The sequence below is a fragment of the Mustela erminea genome, chromosome X (assembly GCF_009829155.1).
Source record: "Mustela erminea isolate mMusErm1 chromosome X, mMusErm1.Pri, whole genome shotgun sequence".
NCBI classification, from domain to species: Eukaryota; Metazoa; Chordata; class Mammalia; order Carnivora; family Mustelidae; genus Mustela; species Mustela erminea.
The window spans coordinates 61,058,824-61,080,408 of record NC_045635.1 but is presented as its reverse complement, the minus strand read 5'-3'; the positions used below and the strand labels follow the sequence as shown (position 1 = coordinate 61,080,408).

The window sequence follows — 21,585 nt, the reverse complement described above, 5'->3', positions numbered from 1 at the left end:
TAGAAGTTGCTCAGGGTACCCTAATTTTTATTTCTTTTCTTTCACCTAATTTGTTACAAAACATATTCATGAAGTATACTGGCTAAAAAATGTTCATAAGGCAGTTTACAAAGAAGTTCTTTTCTTGGAAACATTTTACAATCAGTTTACACAGCAACCTTGTGATATAGGGCAGTGTAACCACATTATTTCCATTTTATTTTGTGGGTAACACAAATATGACTTTCATAAAGCTAGATACCTAGAGTTGGCTAGAGTAGGGTGGCAAATGGTAGCTCTCAGGCAAAATCTGTCATGCTGCCTGTTTTTGTAAATAAAGTTTTACTGTAACACAGCAATGCTCACTCATTTGCATATTGCTTATGGCTGCTTTCATACTAAAACCACAGAGCTACATAGTTGCAACAGAGACCTCTGGCTCACAAAGCCTTAAGTATTTACTATTTTGTCCTTTAAGAAATATCTGTCTGCTAGAGAATTAAAACTTTGAGCTGTATATCATACCACTTACCCTAATGTTTCTTGTCCCAGCAATAGGAAATACGACCTAGGCAACATGATGTAGTCAAGAGAATACAGTGTTACAAGAGACAGAAACCAAACAAAACAGAAAAAATATTTTTCTGCATGTGTCATTTACTATGTGACACTGGGAAACTCACTTTATCTCTCTGAATCTGTTTCCACACCTGTAAAATAAGGGATTTGGGCTATATGAATGCTAATCATCTTTCCAATTAAACTATTAGAGTTTATACAACTTAGTTTACAGATTATGAAGCAGCAGTGATGGCATAAAAGTTCTTAAATTATTTTTATTTTTAAAAATTTCTACATGTGGACTAAAAGGCAGTGAGGCACCTTAAATTTATCATCACACTACCTTAAAAGTAAGTAGTACTAAAAAAAAATTAGTACTGAGACACATGGGTGGCTCAGTTGGTTAAGTGTCTGCCTTTGGCTCAGGTCCTGATCCCAGAGGGCTGAGATCGAGCCCCTCATCAGGCTCCCTGCTCAGCTGGGAGCCTGCTTCTCCCTCTTCTTTTGTCATTCCCCTTTCTTGTGCTCTCTGGCTCTCTCTCTCTGTCAAATAAATAAAATCTTTTTAAAAAGTAAGTAGTAGTAGCCTGATTCTATCAGTGAGGAAAATTGAAGCTCCAGAAAGGGCAGTATCTTACACAAGGTTACCAACATGTGCTTAGTGTTTTGTCTAGTGTGTTAACAACATAGCATGTACAAAACCAAGGGCCATAACTATAAAGTGTACAGAGCAAGGCAGATAATGTAAATGCTGGGTGGTTCTGTGGTGAACCAGAGACCTCATATCCTATTTAAAGGAAGAAGCCACCACTCAGCTAGGGCCAATTGCTGAAAGATTTTAAGAGAGGCTGGCTATCTCAAATTTTATTTTAAATACTCCAATTTTAAGTGTTGGCAATTCATTCAAATGTTTAAAAAAAACCAGAATGGTCTAGATGTGGCCCAGAAGATGACAATTTGAAAATATGTATTTAAAAAATCTTTCTATTTTATTATTTTTTGAAGAGTTTATTTATTTGACAGAGAGAAACACAGAGAGCACAAGCAGGGGGAGTGGCAGGCAGAGGGAGAGGGAAAAGCAGGCTCCCCACTAAGGAGGGAGCCTGTTGTAGGGCTTGATCCCAGGACTCTGAGATCATGACCCAAGCCAAAGAGAGATGCTTAACTGTCTGAGCCACCAGGTGCCCCTAAATAAATATGTTTAAATTGGCATTTTAGTGATCTAAGAATACAGATGGTCCCTGATTAATAATCACTCTATTTATGATTTTTTCCACTTCCTGATGGTGTGAAAGCTATATGCATTCAGTAGAAACTGTACTTACAATGCTGGATTATGATCTTTTCCTGGGCTAGTAATACGCAGTATAATACTCTTTTGTGATGCTGAACGGTGGCAACAAACCACAGCTCCCAGTCACCTATGCCGTCATGAGGGTAAACAACTGATATACTTAAAGCCATTCTGTACCTGTGCAATCATTCTGTTTTTCACTTTCAGTACGGTATCCAATAAATTACATGAGCTATTTAATACTTTATTATAAAATATGCTTTGTGTTAGATTTTGCCCAGCTACAGGCTAATGTAAGTGCTGCGAACACATTAAAAGGTAGTCTAGGTTAATCTATCATGTTTGGTAGGTTACATGTATTAAATGCATTTTCAACTATTGATATTTTCTTTTATTTTTTTAAAACTCATAGAGCAATTCAGTAATGTAGCAGGATACAAAATTAATGCACAGAAATCAGTTGCTTTCCTATACACTAACAATGTAACTGCAGAAAGAAAAATTAGGGAATCAATTCCATTTATTAGCAACAAAAACTGTAAGATACCTTGGAATAAACCTAACCAAAGAGGTGAAGGATCTATACTCTAGAAACTACAGAACACCTACAAAAGAAAGTGAAGAAGACACAAAAAGATGGAAAAACATTCCATGCTCATGGATTGGAAGAATAAACATTATTAAAAAGTCTACACTGCCCAAAGCAATCTATACTTTCAACACCACCACAATCAAAATATCATCAGTGTTTTTCAAAGTACTGAAATAAAAAATCCTAAAAGGGATGGAACCAGAAAAGACCCCGAATGGCCAAGGAAATGTTGAAAAAGAAAAAGCTGGGGGAATCACGGTGCCTGACTTCAAGCTATACTACAAAGATACAATCACCAAGACAGCACAGCCTGGTACTGGCACAAAAACAGACACACAGACCAATGGAACAGAATAGAGAGCCCAGATATGGACCCTCAACTCTATGGTCAAATAATCTTTGACAAAGCAGGAAAAAATATCCAGTGGAAAAAAAAAGACAGTCTCTTCAATAAATGGTGCTGGGAAAATTGGAATACTATATACAGAAGAATGAAACTCAACCATTCTCTTACACCATACACAAAGATAAACTCTAAATGGATGAAAAACCTCAATGTGAGACAGGAATCCATCAAAGTCCCTGAGGAGAACATAGGCAGTAACCTCTTCAACATTGATCACAGCAACTTCTTTCAAGATACATCTCCAAAGGAAAGGGAAACAAAAGCGAAAATGAACTTTTTCGACTTCGTTAAGATAAAAATCTTCTATATAGCAAAGGAAACAGTCAACAAAACAAAGAGGCAACCCATGGAATGGGACAAGATATTTGCAAGTGACAGTGTAGATAAAGAGCTGATATCCAAGATCTATAAAGAGCTTCTCAAACTCAACACCAAAAAAGACCAAATAAGTCAAAAAATGGGCAGAAGACATGAACAGATACTTCTCCAAAGAAGACATATAAATGGCTAACCGACACATACAAAAATGTTCATCATCATTAGCCATCAGGGAAATCCAAATCAAAACCACACTGAGATACCACCTTATACCAGTTAGAATGGGAAAAATTGACAAGGTAAGAAACAACAAATGCAAGGCGGTACAACCACTTTGGAGAACAGTATGGAGGTTCCTCAAAAAGTTAAAAATAAAGCTAACTCTATAACCTAGCAATTGCACTACTGGGTATTTACCCCAAAGATACAGATGTAGTGAAAAGAAGGACCACATGTACCCAATGTTCATAGCAGCAACATCCACAATATCCAAACTGTTAAGAGCTGAGATGTTCTTGAACAGACAAATGGGTAAAGAAGATGTGGTCCATATATACAATGGAATATTACTCAACTATTAGAAAGGATGAATACCCAACTCTTGCATCAACATGGATGGAATTGGAGGAGATTATGCTAAGTAAAATAAGTCAAGCAGAGAAAGTCAATTATCATATGGTTTCACTTATTTGTAGAACATAAGGAATAGCATGGAGGACATTAGGAGAAGGAAGGGAAAAATGAAGGGGTAGATATGAGATGGGGAGACGAACCATAAAAGACTATGGACTCTGGGGAATAAAGCAAGGGTTTTGGAGAGGAGGGGAGTGGGCTGATGGGTTAGCCTGGTGATGGGTATTAAGGAGGGAACATACAGCTTAGAGCACTGGGTGTCATATGCAAACTATGAATCATAGAACACTACCTCAAAAATTAATTATGTACTGTATGATGATTAATATAACATAATAAAAAAAGGTTTTATTTGAAAGAGACAGTGCACGCATCTACATATGCACGAGAGGGAGAGGGGCAGAGAGAGAGAGGCAGCAGCAGATTCCCTGCTGAGACAGACAGGGGGCTTGTCCCAGGACCCTAAGATCATGACCTGAGCCAAAGGCAGAGCTTAACGAACTGAGCCATGCAGGAGCCCCTCAACTCATATTTTCATTTATGATTGATTTTTCCGGATGTAATCCCATCATAAGTCCAGGAAGATCTGTACATTGATACCTCAACTTCATTTTTTAAAAATTTACTTATTTATTTAAATATTTTATTTATTTATTTGAAAGAGAGTGAAAGCAAGAGAGATCACAGAGGGAAAGGGAGAAGCAGACTTGCCACTGAGCAGAAAGCCTGATGCGGGGCTTGATCCCAGGACCCTGAGATAATGACCTGAGCCAAAGGCAGATGCTTAGCTGATTGAGCCACCCAGGCACCTTGATATCTTAACGTCAATGTGAATAATTAATTAACCAAAGTAATGGGGGTGAGGGTGAAATGACAGCATCAGTATTAATATCATTTTCCACCGAATATCCTATTAGAAGTTTGCATAGTAATGTCACATAATTGAAAAAATTGCTTCTCTATATTTTAGGCTATGTGGGGAAAATATCGACAAGTAGACAAAGAGTAAACAGGTCATCAGTAAAAATGATAGATCCTGGATAATACTAAAACCTAAAATTCTGTTCTTAAGTAGCTAAAATTGGCTGTATTTGTATGATTGAAAATCTAAATCATAATTCATGCACACTGAGGCTTTAAAAATAATGGGAATGGATAGGAATTACTGATTTCTAATTGTTAAAAAATATGACAACTAGAGAAAGAAATTTATGCTTCCAATTTTTTTAACTTATAGAAAGTCATCTGAAAATACTGTACATGCTTTGACAAATAATAAACTAAGCTTAACTTAAAGTTAAGCTTTGACCTACTGGTAATTACCAAGAGAATAAAAAAATGTTCAACTTTTTCATTAGAAAAGTCATACAGATCAAAGTGTTTCATTATTTTTCTTTTTGAAGTACACATTAAGAAGGGCAGAAGATTTGTATTTCCCTGATGCCGAGTGATATGGAGCACTTTTTCATGTGTCTGTTGGCCATCTGGATGTCTTCTTTGCAGAAATGTCTGTTCATGTCCTCTGCCCATTTCTTGATTGGATTATTTGTTCTTTGGGTGTTGAGTTTGCAAAGTTCTTTATAGATTTTGGAAATAAGTCAAGCAGAGAAAGACAACTATCATATGATCTCCTTGATATGAGGAAGTGGTGATGCAACATGGGGGCTTAAGTGGGTAGGAGAAGAATCAATGAAACAAGATGGGATTGGGAGGGAGACAAACCATAAGTGACTCTTAATCTCACAAAACAAACTGAGGGGTTGCTGGGGGGAGGAGGGTTGGGAGAAGGGGGGGTGGGGTTATGGACATTGGGGAGGGTATGTGCTTTGGTGAGTGCTGTGAAGTGTGTAAACCTGGTGATTCACAGACCTGTACCCCTGGGGATAAAAATATATGTTTATAAAAAATTAAAAAAAAAAAGAAGGGCAGAAGAAAGATGTGGACAGAAAATTAGTTAAGTACTTCTTGGGAATATTTTTAGCCTTTATCAAACAACTGTACTTCTAATTATAGCTATACAAGGTACTGTGATTTTTGAATAAAGTTTAGTAAGCTAATAATTATTATAAAAAGTTTAAACTAAAATTATTAGTGTGGTACAGGGTGACTTCAGTCTTTCCACTGGGAAATGAAAACATTCCAAAGACTAAAAGTTTTAAAGATGAGATTAAGATAGTAGTCTTAAATCCATCATGTAACTAGTAATGGCTTGTTATAATAGTGTTATTTCAACATGTTCAAAACTAAGGAGGATTTCCCTCCAGCTATGTAGGTTACTCTCTTTTCCTTTTCTTCAGAGCAGAAGAAACTCTCCCATATAGTTGTAGCTTGGAAATACTTTATTTTTTTTTGAAGATTCTATTCATTTATTTGAGAGAGAGAGAAAGAGCCAGAGAGAGGGCATGAGTGGAAGGGAGGGGCAAAGGCAAAAGCAGACTCCCCACTAAACAGGGAGCCCAACATGGGGCTCAATCCCAGGACGCTGGGACCATCACCTGAGCCAAAGGCATATTCCTAACCAACTGAACCATCCAGGTACCTTGCTTAGAAATACTTTAAATCACATGTTTGGGTTTTGTGAAAAGAGTTGAGTAGCCTAGTTACATTTATATTTACTCCAGTACTCTATTTATATTTACTCCAGTACTCCATTTATATTTCACTTTAAGATGATGAGAACTCAAAACCAGACAAAGACCCCACCAAAAAGGAGAATTACAGACCAATATCCCTGATGAACACGGATGCAAAAATTCTCACCAGGACACTAGCTAATAGGATCCAATGGTACATTGAAAAGGATTATTCACCATGACCAAGTGGGATTTATTCCTGGGCTGCAAGGGTCGTTCAACATTCACAAATCAATCAATGTGATACATTAATAAAAGAAAGGGCAAGAACCATATGATCCTCTCAACAGATGCAGAAAAAGCATTTGACAAAATACAGCATCCTTTCTTGATAAAAACTCTCAGCAGGGTAGGGACAGAAGGAACATACCTCAAGATCATCAAAGCTATATAAAAAGAACCACGGCTAATATCATCCTCAATGGGGAAAAACTGAGAGCTTTCCCCATAAGGCCAGGAACATGACAGGGATGTCCACTCTCACCACTGTTGCTCAAGATAGTATTGGAAGTCCTGGTCTCAGCAATCAGACAACAAAAAGAAAAAGGAATAAAAGGCATCCAAATCAGCAAAGAAGTCAAACTCTCATTCTTAGCAGATGACATGACCCTGTGTACAGAAAACCCAAAGACTCCACTCAAAAATTGCTAGCACTCATACTGGAATTTGGCAAAGTCACAGGATATAAAATTAAAGCACAGATGTCAATTGCATTTCTATACACTAACAATGAGGCAGAAGAAAGAGAAATCAAGGAATTGATCCCATTTACAATTGCACGAAAATCCACGTGCTACCCAGGAATAGGTATTCCTAACCAAAATGGTAAAGGATCTGTACTCTGAAAACTATAGAACACTTATGAAAGAAATTGAGGGAGACACAAGAAATGGAAAACTTTCCATGCTTATGGATTGGAAGGACAGATAGTGTTAAAATGTCTAAGCTCACCAGAGCAATGCACATTCAATGAAATCCCTATCAAAATACCATGGCTTTCTTCACAGAGCTGGAAAAAACAATCTTAAACTTCGTATGGAACCAGAAAAGCCCATGAGCAGCCAAAGAAATGTTAAAAAAAAAAAACCCAAAGCTGGAGGCATCACAATTCCAGACTTCAAGCTGTATTACAAAGCAGTAATCATCAAGACAGCATGGTCCTGGCACTAAAGCAGACACATAGATCAATGAACAGAATAGAGATTCCCAAAAAGGACCTTCCAACTCCACGATCAACTAATCTTTGACAAAGAGAGAAAGAATATCCAATGGAAAAAAGACAGTCTCTTCAACAAATGGTGCTGGAAAAACTGGACAGCCACATGTAGAATAAAACTGGACGACTTTCTTACACCTTACATATAAATAAACTCAAAATGTATGAAAGACCTAAATATGAGAGTGGAATCCATCAAAATCCTAGCGAAGAAAAGATGCAGAATCTCTTTGACCTTGGCTGCAGCAATTTCTTACTAGACACATCTTCAAAGGCAAGGGAAACAAAAGCAAAAATGAACTTTTAGGACCTCATCAAAATAAAAAGCTTTGCACAGCAAAGGAAACAGTCAACAAAACTAAAAGACAACCGACAGAACGGGGAGAAGATACATGCAGATGTCTTATCAGATGAAGGGCTAGTATCCAAAATCTATAAAGAACTTACCGAACCCAACACCTAAAATACAAATAATCCAGTCAAAAAATGGTCAGAAGACATGAACAGACATTTCTCCAAGGAAGACATACAAATGGCCAACAGGCACATGAAGATGTTCAACATCATTCGGTATCAGGGAAATATAGATCAAAATGACAGCGAGATATCACCACACACCAGTCAGAATGGCTAAAATTAACAATTCAGGAAATAACAGATATTGGCAAGGATGTGGAGACAGGAGAACTCTCTTACACTGTTGTTGGGAATGCAAGCTGCTATAGCTACTCTGGAAAACAGTATGGAGGTTCCTCAAAAAGTTAAAAATAGAGCTACCCTATAAACCAGCATGTGCACTACTAAATATCTACCCAAAAGATACAAACAAAGTAATTCAAAGGGGCACCTGCACCTCAATGTTTATAGCAGCAATGTCCACAACAGCTCAAATATGGAAAGAACCCAGATGTCTATCAACAGATGAGTGGATAAAGAAGAGGTGGTGTGTGTGTGTGTGTGTGTGTGTGTGTGTGTGTGTGTGTATAATGGAATATATATAAAATGGAATATCACTCAGCCATCAAGAAGAATGAAACCTTGCTATTTGCAATGATATGTATGGAAGTAGAGGATATTATGCTAAGTGAAATAAGTCAGTCAGAGAAAGACAAATACCATATGATTTTACTCATATGTGGAACTTAAGAAAAAAACGAACATAGAAGGGAAGGAAAAATAAAATAAGATGAAAATTGAGAGGGAGGCATACCATGAGAGTCTCTGAACTCTAGGAAACAAACTGTGGGTTGCTGGAGGGAGGTGGGGAGAGGAAAGGGATAACTGGGTGATGGGTGAAAGGAGAGCATTTGATGAAATGAACACTGGGTGTTATATGCAACTGATGGATCACTAAATTCTATCCCTGAAGCTAATAAAAAATAATAGTCAAAAAAAGAGAAAAAATAAAATGATGGGAAATCATATTAAGTGACAAAGTATTGATAAAGGCTGGACAAATTACTTTCTCTCTCTGTCCCTAAACTTGTCTCTAGAATGAGGCTAACACTGTTAAGAGAATTTTTAAAAATCATGTAACACTGTTAAGAGAATTTTAAAAAATCATGTAACATACTCGGTACATATAAGGGATCAATAAATGTTAGCTCTATGGTTATACAATAAAATGGTTATACAATAAAATGGTTACTCACTCTTTTGTTGAGACAAATAACAGGCCACAGGCTGCAACCCAGTGTGCAACAGCAGCAGAGACAACCACATAGTAGCCATTTCACATTGACCGGGAGAGCCTTTTTCAAACATGCATTTACACGGCCAATGCTCGTCTTAAATTCTTCCGGGGCCACCTATAACAAGGGTGCAATCTTTACTTAACATTTTATGGGCAGCTTTCCACTATTTATCTTTAAATGTGAAGAAAATGTTTGTCTTTTACAAACACTTTAAGGAATTACATGTCTAAATAGATTTCCTCCTTTACTGTATTACCATACTCTTGGATGACATTAGAAAGCAAAACAATATAATTTCATGTTTACAGAACTTAATACTGATGTTCAAAAATAATCTTCTGAAATTACCAGCATTAAAATGACAGCAAAATTGGTGGTAAAGAATACCTGTCAAGCAGTTTTTCTACCAAACATTCTCATTATTCAGGCAATATTATAGTTTCCAATTATTTACGCTAGTAAGACCAGAAGCATAATGTAACAATAAAAACCTAAATACTGCCAGAGAAAATGGAATTAAAATTAGACGCTGGTTATATTCCTGGATTATTTTTAAATAGGCAACTCTTGAAACTTTCTCCCTGGCAAATTTGCAGCACAATTTTAATACTTGCCATATTTGTAGGGAAAAATTACACTAACAAGACAGTGAGGAGTAATGGCATTAAAAAAGTGTCTTAATATTCAGCATAAAATGTACTAAAAAACTGCTGTAAATTTTGAAATTTGAAAGGTTTTTAAATATACAAATTTAATATCTTAATTACTACCACCATTCCTGGAAGTGGCTGCTTGTGCCTCTCTGTAAACAATGACAAAGTTAGTTCAAAGGCAAGAGCATGACAGGCATAATTAGATTTATACTGAAAATTCTGCTTGAAGGTTATACAATTCAAAGGCATACTAAAAATAGTTTGCTTTCAGTGAAATCACATTTGTGGACCACAAAAATTATTCTCTTTCATTTAGAAAGCTGTCAGACTGTAAAATCTATGGGAAAAAATTCTAGCATCTGGCTGGGCATGCAAAAATTATGAAAATATTAGAAAAAAATAAGCTGCTATAAAATAAAAACCCTATTAACACGTTAGGTGTATAAAATATGGAGTTTTACAACTCTTCCAAAAAAATTGTAGTACAGAATTCAATTTATTACATTTTTGTCTTTTAATAGATATATCTTAGAATCAATGCTATAAAAACATGCAGATGTTATAAATATACATGACCAAAGAATTCAGCACCATCATGATTAAAACATTATACTAGCTTTATTAGAATTGTTCATGCCACCCAATAAAGTTAATTGTTTAACCCATACATTTGATTTTCTTCCTAATATGTTAACCAACAATAGTTGTAAAATTGCAAGGCTCAAAAAACTGTTTTTACATGGGTATGTAAACTAATCTATACACTCCAACTAAATTGCTGGCAATATGACTTAAGATAATCACTGAGTAAAAAGAATTTCAATTAAATGACTAACTTCCTAGGGTAAATATGAAAATAAATTCAGAAAACCAAGCCTTGTAAATGAAAAAAAGAAAATGCTAACAGGCTAAGCATATCAGACAATAAATGAAGATTTTGATTCTACTTACTTATTAGCTATGAAAAATCATAGGCAAATTCATTTAATTTTTCTGAGTTTTAATTTCTCCTATATAAAATGAAAATAATAACCTTTGTCTCATATATCTTATAGGAAATGGGCCTCATATCTTAAAAAGAACCTCACTAACCAGAATGCTTTGAAAAAGGAAGCCACTTCCTCTTGGCTAGATTTGGAGAAAGAAAAGCAAAGCTCTCTTTTGCATGGTCTCACCTGAAGGCAAGGCATTTGATCAGGTAACCATTAATAATCCATAGCCTTGCTACATGTTCTATTATAAACAAAAGGCTAATTAGCTACATATAGTTTTCCAATTTTTCATTTTCATTCCAGTAAGTTAACATACAGTGTTATATTAGTTTCAAGTGTATAACAGAGTAATTCAACAGTTCCATACATTACCCTGTGCTCTTCAAGACAAGTGCACTCCTTAATCCCCATCACTATTTCACTCGTCCCCCGATAACCATCAGATTGTTCTCTATAATTAACAGTCTATTTCTTGTTTTGTCTTATTTTTTCCCTTTACTTGTTTTGTATCTAAAATTACACATACAAGTGAAATCCTATGGTATTTGTCTTTCTCTGGCTGACTTATTTCACTCAGCATTATATATACTCTCTAGTTCCATCCATGTTGTTGCAAATGGCAATATTCCATTCCTTTATATGGCTGAATAATATTGCATTTTGTGGATGTATCTATATCTGTATCTGTAACTATATATCACATTTTCTTTATCCATTCATCACTCCATGGACACTTACACTGCTTCCATACATTGGCTCTTGTAAATAATGCTGCTATAAACACTGAGGTGCATATATCCCTTTGATTTAGTGTTTTCGTACTCTTTGGGTAAATACCTAGTAGTGTGATTGCTGGATGATAAAGCAGTTCTATTTTTAACTTTTTTGAGGAACTTCCATACTGTTTTCCATAGTGGCTGCACCAGTTTGCATTCCCCACAGTATATGAGTGTTCTTTTGTCTCCACATCATTATTATGGTAGTACCATACTGTTTGGGTTATTATGACTTTGAAATATAACTTGAAGTCTGGAATTGTGATGCCTCCAGCTTTGCTTTCCTTTTTTAAGATTGCTTTGGTCATTTGGGGTCTTTTGTGGTTCCAGACAAATTTTAGGACTGTTGATTCTAGTTGTGTGAAAAATGCTGTTGCAGATTGCATTAAATCTATAGACTGCTTTGGGTAATATAGGCATTTTAACAATATTTGTTTTTACAATCCATGAGCATGGAATGTCTTTCCATTCCTTTGTGTTGTCTTGAATTTCTTTCATCAGTGATTTATGGTTTTCAGAATACAGGTCTTTCACCTTTTGGGTTAGGTTTATTCTTAGGTGTCTTATTATTTTAGATGAAATTGTAAATGGGATGTTTTCTTAATTTCTCTGTCACTTCATTGTTAGTGTATAGAAATGCAGCAGATTTCTGTACATTGATTTTGTATCCTGTGACTTTACTAAATTTGTTTATCAGTTCTAGCAATTTTTTGGTGGGGTCTTTAGGATTTTCTATATATAGTATCATGTCATCTGCAAATAGTGTAACTTTTACTTCTTCCTTGCTGATTTGGATGCCTTTTATTTCTTTTTGCTGTCTGACTGCTGTGGCAAGGACTTACAGTACTATGTCGAATACAGGTGGTGAGAGCAGACATGACATCCCTGTTTTGTTCTGTTTTTCACCATTAAGGATGATGTTAGCTGTGGGTTTTTCATAGGTGGCCTTTATTATGTCAAGGTATATTCCCTCTAAACTTATTTTGTTAAGAGTTTTTATCATGAATGCGCATTTGAAAAGAATGTGTATTCTGCTGTCCTAGGAGGGAATGTTCTGAATATCTGTTAAGTTCATCTATTCCAGTGTGTCATCAAAGCCATTGTTTCCTTATTGATGTCCTGTTTAGAGATCTGTCCACTTAATGTGTGGTGTTAAAGTTCCCTACTATTACTGCGTTATTATGGATTAGTTCCTTTATGTTTGTTATTAACTGTTTACATATATAATTTACATTTAAACAACTATCATATCTTCATGTATCTTCATATATCTTATAGCATATAATTCATATATCATATAATTCATATATCTTCATGTTGGATTATCCCCTTTATTATTATATATTGTCCTTTGTTTCTTGTTACAGTCTTTGGTTTAAAGTCTGTTTTGTCTGATATAAATGTTGCTATTCTGGCTTTCTTTTGATATCCATTTGAATGTTAAATGTTTCTCAATCCTCTCACTCTCAATCTGTAGGTGTCCTTAGGTCTAAAATGGGCCTCTTGCAGGCAGCAAATAGATGGGTGTTTTTTTTCTTAATCCATTATGCCACCCTATGTCTTTTGATTGAAGCATTTAGTCCATTTACATTCAAAGTAATTACTAATGGATACATATTTATTGCCATTTTATTACTTGTTTTGTGACTGTTTCTGAAGAATTTCTCTGATCCTTTCTTGTCTTTTTTCATGTTTTGGTTATTTCTTTAATGACATGTTTGGATTTTTCTCTCCATTCTTTGCATATCTATTAGTGGTTTTTGATATGTGCTTATCATAAGGTTTGTATATAACCTCTTCTGCATATAGCAGTCCATATTTTTGATGGTCATTTAAGTTTGAACATATTCTTTTCTCCTGTCCTCTACACGTTTTAGGTATGTTATTGTATTTTATATCCTTCCTTTGTGAGTCTGACTTTTTTGCAGAAAAATTCATTTTTACTGCTTTTGTGTTTCCTGCATTTAACTGTCACTTTTGGTCTCTCTATTCAAAGAGGCCCTTTTAATATTTCTTGCAGAGCTGGTTTAATGGTCATGAACTCCTTTAGCGTTTGCTTGTCTAGAAAACTTTATCTCTCTTTGTATTGTGAATGATAGCCTAGCCAGGTAGAGTATTCTTGGCTGCAGATTCTTCCCATTCAGCACCTTGAATATATCATGTTACCCATTTCTGGTTTGCAAAGTTTCTTTTGAAAAACCTTTGAAATATGAATGCTATTACATTTGATGGAGTCACTCAGCTCTCTCTGTTTATTCTCATTTTGCATCTTCTCTTTCTTTGCTCCCTCTTGTTCAGCTTGATTATTTTCCATTACTTTGTCTTCTAGATCACAAATTCATTTCTCTGCTTCTTCCATCCTCTGTTTATTCCATCAAACATGTTTCTCATTTCTTTATTATTATTTTTAAAAGTTTTTATTTATTTGACAGAGAGAGAGGTGTCACAAGTAGGTATAGCAGGAGGTAGAGGGAGAGGGAGAAGTAGGCTCCCTACTCAGCAGAGAGCCCTATGTAGGGCTTGATCCCAGGACCCCAGGATCATGACCTGAGCCAAAGGCAAATGTTCAACCAACTGAGCCACCCAGGCACCCCGCATGTTTCTCATTTCATTTATGTTGTGACCTTTATCTCTGCTATGTTATTCCTTCCTTTGTGTTAAGGGTCTCACTCAGGTCTTCTACTTTTTTCTCAAGTCCAGTGAATATCCTTATGACCACTGCTTATATTCTCTATCAGGAATGTTACTTACATCTGTTTGACTTAGGTCTCTGGCTATGGCCTTGTCCTGTTCTTTCATTTAGGATCAATTTCTCTCTCTCGTCATTTTGTTTGCCTCTCTGTGTCTTTTTCTCTGTGTTAAGGTTAAGTCAGTGTTTCTTCTGTTCTTGAAAGTAGTGATTTTATGAAGAAGAGGTCCTGGAGAGCCCTGGAGTGCAGTGTCCCCTGTTCACCAGAACCTAGATCTTCAGTAGAGTATCCTATGTGTGTTTTTATGCCCTGCTGTTTCATCTGATTCAATTTTCCTTTTAGTGCAGTCATCTGCAGTGACTTTCTGCCTGTTGTGGCCATGCTTGCTCTCTCTGGGACCCAGTAGGCCAGCTCTGGGTGGGAGGAGTTCCCACTGAGGAAGGTAGTGTTAGCAAAATTTCTGCTGGGTCATTAGTCCTATTCTGGATCCCCTGAAGCACTGTGGCAGCTGGGGGCTTCAGGCCAGGGTGTCTAAGGGCACAGGGCTGGGCATGGTATGTGATGGTAGCTGATGGTGTCTGGTTGGGCATGGCCCATGAGGGCTGCTGGGAGCATGCAATTGAGTGCAGTGTGCAAAGGCACCTGTAGGCATCTGGCTGAGTAGGCAAGTGATGGAGCCTAGGAACAATGGAAGGCTTCCAGAGAGGTGCACAGGTCGGCATGGCTTGTGATGGGCAATCAGCCACATTTTGAACACAAATTCAGTGTTCTTCAGTTCTTCAATTCTTTAGAGGAAAAAAAGAGATGTCCTTTTAAAAAACAGAGTGGGGTGGGATGCCTGGGTGGCTCAGTTGGTTAAGCCTTGGCCTTCGGCTCACGTCATGATCCCAGGTCCCTGGGATCAAGTCCCACATTGGCCTCTGTGCTCGGCAGGGAGCCTGCTTCTCTCTCCGTCTTCTGCCTTCCACCCTGCCTGCTTGTGTGCTCTCTCCCTCTCTCTCTCTGACAAATAAATAAATAAAATCGTATAAAAAAAAAAAAGAAAAACCGGAGGGGAGATAGGCAAGATGGCAGAGCAGTAGCAGACTGAAGCGACATCAGATCACAGGAGTTCAGCTAGATAGGTATCAAACCATTCTGAACACCTACAAAGTCAACAGGAGATAGAAGAGAAGCACAGCAATTCTAGGAACAGAAAATCGACCATTTCTGAAAAGTAGGACACGTGGAGAAGTGAATCCGAAGAGACAGGAAGATAGACCGTGGGGGAGGGGCCAGCTCCTGGTAAGTGGAAGAGCAGTGGAGCACAAAATCAGAACTTTTAGAAGTCTGCTCCACTGAGGGACATCGTTCCACAGGCTAGTGGAGGTGAACCCCTCATGGGGACAGGGTGGTCTCAGGTCCCGCTGGGTCACAGAAAGATCGGGGGTGTCTGAGTTTGGCAAAGCTTCCAGGTATTGGAGCAGGAAAGCTGACTACAGACAGAGCCAAAGAATGAGCTTTCTGATTGGGGTTTTCTTAAACCATGATCCAAGGCACAGATGGGCCACTGCTTCTCATGCCACAAGTGGCAGATCTGGGGAGATTCATCTTCCTGCTCCTGAAGGAACAGTGCAGCAGGAATCTGCTGGGTTTGGGGCTGTGCACCAGAGATAGAAACATTTGGTTACATGCCCTGTGAGCTCGGAGTGAGGCTGGAGGCCAGGGAGACAGGAGTTATTGACTGCTTATCTCTGAGGGCACAGTGAGGAGTGGGGCCCCGAGCTCTTGGCTCCTCTGGGCCAGAGATTGGAAATCGGTCATTTTCATTCCCATCCTCCAGAGCTCTACAGAAAGCATTCAGGGAACAAAAGCTCTGAGAGCAAACTTGAGCAGACTACTTAGCCCAGGCCCTGGCAAGGGCGGTGCAATTCTGGCTAGGGCAAAGACATTTGAAAATCACTGCAACAGGCCCCTCCCCCAGAAGATCAGCAAGAACATCCAGCCAAGAACAAACTCACTGATCAAGGAGAACAGAGGAACTCCAAAGCTAGGGGAAAGCAATGCATAGAATTCATGGCTTTTCTGCATAACCCTTTAGTCTTGCAAAGTTAAATTTTTTTAAATTTTATTTGTTTCTTATTCTATTTTATGAACTTTTCCTCTTTCCTCTTTCAGCATTTTATAACTAGTTTGTCTTAACAATACCTTTCTAAAAAATCTTTTTAAACCTTCATTGTTATAGTGGTATTTTATCCCTTCCTTGTATTTAACCTTATTTTTTGTATACATACAGGGTTTTTTTTAATAAATAATTTTGGGACACAATTTCTTCCAATACATCAAAATATACCCTAATCCAGCACATGGCAGGGTTCTAGTCTCCAGCCTGAGCACATTCCCTCCTCTTTTTTTTTTCTTTTTCCAACCAATTTATCTTATCAATTCCTTTTTTAGAATTTTTAAAAAAATTTTCATCTTTACACTCATAATTCCATCCCTTCATCATGTTTACCCTTATTTTTGTACATAAAGTCTTTCTTTCTTTAAAATTTTGGGAGGTAAATTCTTCCAAGAGACCAAAATATACCCCAAATCAAGTGGGTGGCTCTGTTCTATTTACGAGTCTAATAAAAATATGTATTTATTTTTTATTTCTTCCCCCTTTCTTCTCCCCTCGGTTTTGGATCTTTTCTGATTTGCGTAGTGTACATTTTTCTGAGGTCTTTGCAACTCTTTCAGTGTTTTATTATCTCGTTCATATATTCTTATCTGGATAAAATGACAAGGCAGAAAAACTCACCACAAAAAAAAGAAGAAGAGGCAGTACCAATGGCTAGGGACCCAATCAATTGGACATTGGTAATATGTCAGAACTAGAGTTCAGAACGATCATTCTCAAGGTGCTAGTTGGACTTGAAAAACGCATGGAAGATATTAGAGAAACCCTGTCTGGAGAAATAAAAGAACAAAAATCTAACCAATGTGAAATCAAAAAAGCTATTAATGAGGTGCAATAAAAAATGGAGGCTCTTATTGCTAGGATAAATGAGGCAGAAGAGAGAATTATTGATATAGAAGACCCAGTGATGGAGAATAAAGAAGATGAGCAAAAGAGAGACAAACAACTACTGGACCATGAAGGGAGAATTTGAGAGATAAGTGATACCATAAGACAAAACAATATTAGAATAATTGGGATACCAGAGAAGAAGAAGGGGGGGGCAGAAGGTATACTGGAGTGAATTATAGTAGAGAACATCCCTAATTTAGGGAAGGAAACAAGCATAAAAATCCAGGACGTACAGAGAACCCTCTTCAAAATCAATAAATAAAGGTCCATGCCCCATCATCTAATAGTAAAACTAACAAGTCTTAGTGACAAAGAGAAAATCCTGAAAGCAGCTTGGGACAAGAAGTCTGTAACACACAATGGTAGAAATATCAGATTGGCAGCAGACTTATCCACAGAGACCTGGTAGGCCAGAAAGATCTGGCATGATATATTCAGAGCACTAAAGGAGAAAAAGTTGCAGCGAAGAATACTATATCCAGCTAGGCTATCACTGAAAATAGAAGGAGAGATAAAAAGCTTCCAGGACAAACAAAAACTGAAAGAATTTGCAAACACCAAACCAGCTCTGCAGGAAATATTGAAAGGGGTCCTCTAAGCAAAGAGAGAGCCTAAAAGTAGTAGATCAGAAAGAAAGAGACAATATACAGTAACAGTCACCTTACAGGCAATACAATGGCACTACATTCATATCTCTCAATAGTTACCCTGAATGTTAATGGGCTAAATGCCCCAATCCAAAGACACAGGGTACCAAAATGGATTAAAAAAAAAACCCATCTATATGTTGCCTACAAGAAACTCATTTTAGACCCAAAGACAGCTCCAGATTTAAAGTGAGAGGGTGGAAAACAATTTACCATGATAATGGACATCAGAAGAAAGCTGGAGTGGCAATCCTTATATCAGATCAATTTGATTTTAAGCCAAAGACTATAATAAGAGATGAGGAAGGACACTATATCATACTCAAAGGATCTGTCCAACAAGAAGATCTAACAATTTTAAATATCTATGCCCCTAACGTGGGAGCAGCCAACTATATAAACCAATTAATAACAAAATCAAAGAAATACATCAACAATAATACAATAATAGTAGGGGACTTTAACACTCCCCTCACTGAAATGGACAGATCATCCAAGCAAAAGATCAAGAAGGAAATAAAGGCCTTAAATGACACACTGGACCAGATGGACATCACAGATACATTCAGAACATTTCATCCCAAATCACCAGATTACACATTCTCCTCTAGTGCACATGGAACATTCTCCAGAAGAGATGACATCCTAGGTCACAAATCAGGTCTCAACTGATACCAGAAGATTGGGATCATTCCATGCATATTTTTAGACCATAATGCTCTGAAGCTAGAACTCAATCACAAGAGTAAAGTTGGAAAGAACTCAAATGCAAGGAGGCTAAGGAGCATCCTACTAAAGAATGAATGGGTCAACCAAGAAATTAAAGAAGAATTTAAAAAAATTCACGGAAACAAATGATAATGAAAACATAACTGTTCAAAATCTGTGGGACACAGTAAAGGCGGTCTTAAAAGGAACATATATAGCGATATAAGCCTTTATCAAGAAACAAGAATGGTCTCAAGTACACAACATAACCCTACACCTAAAAGAAAGAGAAAGAGAAAGAACAGCAAAGAAAGCCCAAACCCAGCGGGAGAAGAGAAATAATAAAGATCAGAGCAGAAACCAATGAAATAGAAACCAAAAGGACAGTAGAACAGATCAATGAAGCTAGGAGCTGATTCTTTGAACAAATTAATAAAATTGATAAGCCCCTGGCCAGACTTATCAAAAAGAAAAGAGAAAGGACCCAAATAAATAAAATCATGAATGAAAGAGGAGAGATTACAACCAACACCAAAGAAATACAATTATAAGAACATATTATGAGCAACTATACGCCAGCAAATTTGACAATCTGGAAGAAATGGATGCATTCCTACAGACATATAAACTACCACAACTGAACCAGGAAGAAATAGAAAACCTGAACAGACCCATAACCAGTAAGGAGATTGAAGCAGTCATCAAAAATCTCCCAACAAACAAGAGCCCAAGGCCAGACAGCTTCCCGGGGGAATTCTACCAAACATTTAAAGAAGAATTAATACCTATTCTCCTGAAACTTTTCCAAAAAATAGAAATAGAAGGAAAACTTCCAAAGTCATTTTATGAGGACAGCATTACCTTGATCCCCAAATCAGAGAAAGACCCCACCAAAACGGAGAATAACAGACCAATATCCTTGATGAACACAGATGCAAAAATTCTCACCAAAATACTAGCCAATAGGGTCCAATAGTTCATTGAAAGGATTATTCACTATGACCAAGTGGGATTTATTCCTGGGCTGCAAGTTTGATACAACATCCACAAATCAATCAATGTGATACAATATATTAATAAAAGAAAGAACAAGAATCACAGGATATTCTCAATAGATGCTGAAAAAGCATTTGACAAAGTACAGCATTCTTTCTTGATCAAAACTCCTCAAAGTGTAGGGATAAAGGGTACATACCTCAATATCATCGAAGCCATCTATGAAAAACCCACAGTGAATACCACTCGCAATGGGGAAAAACTGAGAGCTTTCCCCCTATGGTCAGGTACGCAGCAGGGATGTCCACTATCACCACTATTATTCAACGTAATACTAGAAGTCCTAGCCTCAGCAATCAGTCAAAAAGAAATAAAAGGCAAAGAAGAGGTCAAACTCCCACTCTTTGCAGATGATATGATACTTTATGTGGAAAACCCAAAAGACTCCACTACAAAACTTCTAGAACTCATACAGGAATTCAACAAAGTGTCAGGATATAAAAGCAATGCACAGAAGTCAGTTGCATTTCTATACACCAACAGCAAGATAGAAGAAAGAGGCATTAAGGAGTCAATCCCATTTACAATTGCATCCAAAGATACCTAGGAATAAACCTAACCAAAGAGGCAAAGAATCTGCACTCAGAAAACTATCAAGTACTCATGAAAGACACTGATGAAGACACAAATAAATGGAAAAACGTTCCATGCTCATGGAATGGAAGAACAAATATTGTGAAAATGTCTATGCTACCTAAAGCAATCTACACATTTAATGCAATCCCTATCAAAATACCACCAATTTTTTCAAAGAAATGGAACAAATAACCCTAAAATTTATATGGAACCAGAAAAGAGCCCAAATGGCCAGAGGAATGTTGAAAAAGAAAACCAAAGTTGGTGGCATCACAATTCAGATATCAAGCTCTACTACAAAGCTGTAGTCATTAAAACAGTATGGCACTGGCACAGAAACAGACACATACATCAGTGGAACAGAATAGAGCCCAGAAATAGACCCTCAAGTCTACGGTCAACTAATCTTTGGCAAAGCAGAAAAGAATTCCCAATGGAAAAAAGACAGTCTCTTCAACAAATGGTGTTGGGAATATTGGACAGTCACATGCAGAAGAGTACAACTGGACCATTTCCTTAAATGACACACCAAAAATAGACTCAAAATGGATGAAAGACCTCAATGTGAGGCAGGAATCCATCAAAATTCTTGAGGAGAACACAGGCAGCAACCTTGTTGACCTCAGCTGCAGCAGCTTCTTCCAGAAACACTGCCAAAGGCAAGGGAAGCAAGGGCAAAAATGAACTATTGGGACTTCATCAAGATCAAAAGCTTTTGCACAGCAAAAGAAACGGTCAACAAAACCAAAAGACAACTGACAGAATGGGAGAAGATATTCACAAATGACATATCAGATAAAGGGCTAGTATCCAAAATCTATAAAGAACTTATCAAACTCAACACCCAAAGAACAAATAATCCAACCAAGAAACGGGCAGCAGATATGAACAGACATTTTGGCAAAGACATCCAGATAGCCAACAGACACATGAAAATGTGCTCAACATTACTCAGCATCAGGGAAATACAAATCAAAACCACAATGAGATACCACCTCACACAAGTCATAATGTGTATACATTTATATACACACACACATACACACACTATGCAGCCATCAAAAGAAATGAAATCTTGCCATTTGCTATGACGTGGATGGAACTAGAGG

The 21,585-nt window shown here is 37.2% G+C and overlaps 1 protein-coding gene across 5 annotated transcripts in view; it reads right to left on the bottom strand.

The window, feature by feature from the left end:
• Positions 1 to 21,585, bottom strand: part of CHIC1 (cysteine rich hydrophobic domain 1) — a 58,962-nt gene that overhangs the window by 20,462 nt on the left and 16,915 nt on the right. For 4 of the 5 annotated variants that reach the window (XM_032330520.1, XM_032330523.1, XM_032330519.1 and 1 more), the window contains exon 3: positions 9,285 to 9,440. The exons of the other annotated variant lie outside the window; for it this stretch is intronic. In XM_032330520.1, coding sequence (XP_032186411.1) covers positions 9,285 to 9,440 — 156 coding nt within the window. The remainder of the gene's footprint in view (positions 1 to 9,284; positions 9,441 to 21,585) is intronic. 5 annotated transcript variants of the gene reach the window in all.